The sequence below is a fragment of the Cupressus sempervirens genome, chromosome 3 (genome assembly GCF_028749045.1).
Source record: "Cupressus sempervirens isolate cs-2001-9-10 chromosome 3, ASM2874904v1, whole genome shotgun sequence".
Classification (NCBI taxonomy): Eukaryota; Viridiplantae; Streptophyta; class Pinopsida; order Cupressales; family Cupressaceae; genus Cupressus; species Cupressus sempervirens.
Genome location: NC_143120.1, coordinates 1,060,025,166 through 1,060,030,003, shown reverse-complemented (window position 1 = coordinate 1,060,030,003; position 4,838 = coordinate 1,060,025,166). Strand labels below are relative to the sequence as shown.

The 4,838-nt window shown below is 36.4% G+C and overlaps 1 protein-coding gene across 1 annotated transcript; it reads right to left on the bottom strand.

The window, feature by feature from the left end:
* Positions 1–2,066: 2,066 nt before the first annotated feature.
* MC9 (metacaspase 9) lies at positions 2,067–3,359 on the bottom strand. Its single transcript, XM_089823035.1, has 2 exons — positions 2,941–3,359; positions 2,067–2,789 (listed from the first exon to the last, which is right to left on the bottom strand). Exons 1-2 carry the CDS (start codon positions 3,299–3,301, stop codon positions 2,152–2,154), a joined length of 999 nt encoding a protein of 332 aa, XP_089679161.1. The 5' UTR covers positions 3,302–3,359; the 3' UTR covers positions 2,067–2,151.
* Positions 3,360–4,838: the final 1,479 nt, after the last annotated feature.

Sequence of the window (4,838 nt, the reverse complement as noted above, 5' to 3'; positions counted from 1 at the left end):
TGCCCTATCTGAGGGTGAGTAATGCCAATACACCCATACAATCCCTTCAAAATTCAAAGAAAAACATAAAGGAAATATATTTAAGAAAACCTATTTCAATCCCTCCCAAACGTACTCAACACACATACGAACATACAAATGCAAACACAATATCTTAAGCATGAACACAACACGAACAACATGAGCTGAGGGATTCCTACCTTAGAAATTAGGTTATGGAAAATGAATAGATTTGAGATGAGCATTCCCTTCCTTCTTCTTCTTCAATCTCGAATTCCACTCTAAAACTAGAGGTTGGGTGAACACTCAAACCCTCTCAAATTTGTCTCTAAATAAGATCCTAAACTCAACCACCCCCAAAGCAATAACTCCCCCCACTTGCCTAAAAGTTCTAGAGTCTTCTAAATCAACTAGACATAGGCTAACCTCAAGGTGAAGTTAAAGTTATCCAACCGATGATGAAATCATTCAATTTTTGCAATAAAGCAAAAATGAGATTTTTGAGTGACCATAAAATTCAACAAAAGGGGCTAGGGGGGTGAAAAATGCTCCCAATCCATACCCATACCCCTTGGGTACTTAGATTTCATGATTGTAGGACTTTAGGATTAATTAAGGACCTATCAAAAGCTAAGAATTTTTTAGAACTTCCTAACAACTTTCAAAAATGTAGATTAAATCACTAATCTTGATTAGGGTAATTAATCTCGATTACTAATTGATTAGCAAAAAAGTCACTAACCTAGTTCAACTTAGATATTTAGGTTACTCGGTTAACCCTAACTATCATGCTGGAATGCATATACAAGTTCACGAGTGTCAAGCGACACTAAAAAATCACTCTTACAAAACATTAACACTTAAAGATTACAAAATGATAGATTCATTCATTTCACGACACAAATAAAATATGAACAATGGGGATCTGCATCTTTCATTAGATTCAATCCTGATTTTCACAATGGTACATAGGGTTTAGTTTCGTTTTTCTGTTAGATTTCCTAGCTAAAATATCCTGCATTCTCATTGCACACATCAGTAGCTCAAGAAAATCACATACATATATTTCAAACTTATCTGGATAGTTACATAAATCAAAACATAATTCTTTCATATAATTAACTGTTTAATTCATTTCTACTCACATATAATCATCAATAATCACATAATAAATATAATATATAAATTATTCATTAATTCAGATTAAGTACTAGTATAATCATCGTTAGGCATGCATATACCTAAACATCATAACATCACCAATTAAAGAATATTGAACTATTTGAAGCATGAAACTTAATCATCGAAGTATCAAAATCAACACCCTTATCATTAGGTGAAAATGCCTTGTATCATTGTTAGTGAAATTTTAATGTTTAATTAGTTGAGATAATGTAGTAGTTCTCGAATCACTGAGTATTAAAACATGGATGTATCAACTACTCTTAATTTCATTAGGACATTCATAACATAAAACATTACTTCGTATCCGTTCAAATCTCCTACAACAGATTTAACAAAGAAATTCATATTTAATAAGTACATACGAAGAGGGACCTTACAGCTACACCTCATCACATTCAATCAAGAGGTACCATGATGGATGAGGTGGCATTAGAATTGAGAGAAGCATTTCAATTCCAAACAAGTTTCTATGTAGAGATGAAGATCAAAAACTTCACTCCCTTGAAGATGGCTTTCATGGCTTCAAAGTTGTTGGCTGGACAAACAAATTTAAGGTCTATGACCATTTGCATGAATGAGTGAGATTGTCTAGGATTGATCAGGGAGACTATGTGGTGGAGTTGTGGGGCACTGTCGTGCATGTGGATATTTCTGCATGTAGACATGTTTTCCCACTGGGTGAAATTTTTCATGTAACTACATCCACAGTACACAATCAAAGGATGTGATGCAAAGGATGATTACTAAAACAATCCTCTATATAGGGACTGTGAATCTGATCTAAAGCCAATATAGTGCACAAGAATTCTTATAAAATTATCATTCTTTCGATTATCATTATCATCTTTGTGGATCAAAAGAAGGGTGGCTATAAGACGCGGTAATTGAAAATGAAATCTTTATTACGAATAATAATAATAAGTGATTACATTGGAAGAGTAGAATATACAGGGTGGTAATGACAGTTTACTTTGAATTGTCGGATTGCTCGCAGAGGAAGTTGGCGTCTGCGTTTCGATCGCTGCAGTAGAGGCACGGATGCTGCGAGTATTCGTCTCGCTTTAACACCTTCCTCGCGCTCAAAACGAGTTCTTTATTTGTTATGCCCCTCGGATTCCCTGCCAACACCATTTGAATTGCGTTGCTGAATGCCCCAAACGCCTCCTCCAAGTTACCAGATGGGCACGCATCCGCTGATGTCTCGTCCGTTTGACACCCACTCAACAGTATTCCCACGTCTTCATCTACTGTTTTCATGAATTCCCTCTCACCACCACCTTCATTATACTGCCTCTTCACTTTTCTGCTGCTGTTTCTCCCAAACATATCAAACAGGGCCTTCTTTATGTCTTCCACCTCCAATTCGGCTCGCCCCGTTTTTTCTCTTAACGCTTGCAGGATAGACTCCAATGGCAAAAACTTGCTCCTTTCTCTCACTTCTTCTTTAATTTCAGATGTGGAAGAAGTGAGTAGAGCTTCCACATGATGAGGACCGATTTGCTCTTTTTCCTTGTCAATGAGGCCTCCACTGTGACACGAATCGGAGACCATGGTGAATGACGCCCCTTCCGCTACTCCATTCACTATCTCCCTAAAGTCTTCGTCTGCATTAATACATCATCAATCATGAAATTAGTTGAATTAACAAGGTAGAAAATGGAAGTCATTGATATACAAGTCATTGAAAATTGAAAGTCTAAGGCAAAATATAATTTAACATTATGATGAGTGAAGAGAGAAATTGAAATGAGCGACCTGTGAGGAAGTTGAAATCACATGGGACAATACATTCGTCTGTATGTTGATTGATTGGGACGATTGTGCCATGGCCGCTGTAGTGGAAGAAGAGCACATCCCCGCTCTTGGCCTTGTTCACCATCTCCACCAGAGCCTTGCGAATGTTCTCCCCCGTGGGCTTCTTATGCTGCTCTGTTTCCTCCTCTGTAATTGTAATCGTATCAATCAGAAGCTCAACATTCTCCTTGTGAAACCCAAACCGAGAGAGGAGGGTGCTTTGCATGACCAGGACGTCGTTCACACAGCCATGCAACTCGTATTCTGTGTTGGGATAATTGCACCCCACCAATACTGCGTACTTGCTGCTGCTGCTCGCCATTCTCTTCTCAAACACAAATCACACCTTATAATTGCAACTCTTCTCTTTCTGTCGATTTCATAATCCATGAGACCAGAGATGTATTTATAATTAACAATGTAATAGAAATATTGAGGACGTTGCCTTGCAGCTGAATCCAAGTCGAGAAGCATCATGATCTTCGCCATGAATGGAATTCAAAGGAAAGATAACTTGAAGAAAGCTTGTTATTAACAGATGTTAAGCTACCGTCCACGCAAGTGCATCAAAATCAATACATTGTTTTTGCGGCAGGCCACTTCACGAGGAAGTTGGCATGAAATGTTGAAAAGAAATTGCTGTTAAAAGAAGAATATAAAATAGGTGTTGCCCATTTGTTGTATGTCTCTCTTAGGCCCTTCCAGATCCGAGTTGACTTGAGATACACGGAGAAACCAGACCAGTTGAAAGAATGTGTACGACACGACAGACTAACTCCTAATTTTATGATGAATATGCGCGACAAGACTCATGATACGAATTTGTTAAATTATTATTAAGACATGTCGTAGCGAACTGAGTTTTGTTAGGAATATGATTAAGAGATTTTAGACGATAAGTGGGGAGTTGAGGCAGCAGGCAAGGTATGAAATAGGTTTCCCACACACAACCACATTTCCACCAGATTTCTGCCGAGGTAGTCCAATTGTTGTGGACTTTCTTTTCTCTTTTACAACGATGTCAAGATAGTTTCTTACACTTCAATGGAGATATCGATTAATAACGTAACTGCAATAACCATCACCTAAATGGGAGACTAGAGAGCTTCCGAGAAAGATTATCGTGCACTTTTATTTAACTTCCCCTTAATTTCGCTTTTCATTTATTTGGAGTTCAAATCTTTTAGGAAACACTTCTTGGCTTGAGGCAATTTTACATATTTGGTGAATGTGGATTAAACTTTTAATTAGAAGTAATAAATAGGGTTTTATTATAATTTTATTTGTTGAGTAAAATTCAAATATAAATTCAATAATATATTTTTATTATTATGAATTATAAAGTCAACAAATTTTAAAACTTTTTACAAATAGATTTTTGTGGGGTTCACTATTCTAATAAGAAATAGTTGGTTGTGATATATAGGAGATGATTAAATAGTAGTCTTTATAACTATTATAAGAAACAAGATACAAAAATTAATTAGACAAGCTCTAGCTACATTAACAAAAGGTCAATGGCATCAAAATCAATACAAAAGGGTTTTACAAGATTCCTTAACCTCAAACACATTTCTAAGCTTCTTAAGGTTCCTTCAATTTGATCAATGGATTTTATTAAGGCTTCAATAACCTTTGCTTCCAAAAGCTTAAAGATAAAGCAAGAAGAGGTGTGTGGGATAAATGAACCTCCAAAACGAGCAAGAGCTTAATGAGGATGATACGATTTTGGAAGCCCCCACCCCCCCCCAGCCTTAATAATGTATTTTAATATGGAATCAAGAAAATTATGTAGTAGTAATGGAACACTTAGTAAACATGTTAATAGTCAATTTTAGACTCTAGAACTTGAAATTTAT

What these genes read in the sequence shown, in the direction of transcription:
- MC9 (XM_089823035.1), bottom strand. Translation starts at nt 3,301, where the DNA reads ATGGCGAGCAGCAGCAGCAAGTACGCAGTATTGGTGGGGTGCAATTAT. An exon ending in TGATTTCAACTTCCTCACAG is followed by an intron (nt 2,790 to 2,940) that starts GTCGCTCATTTC and finishes GTATTAATGCAG; the next exon opens with ACGAAGACTTTAGGGAGATA.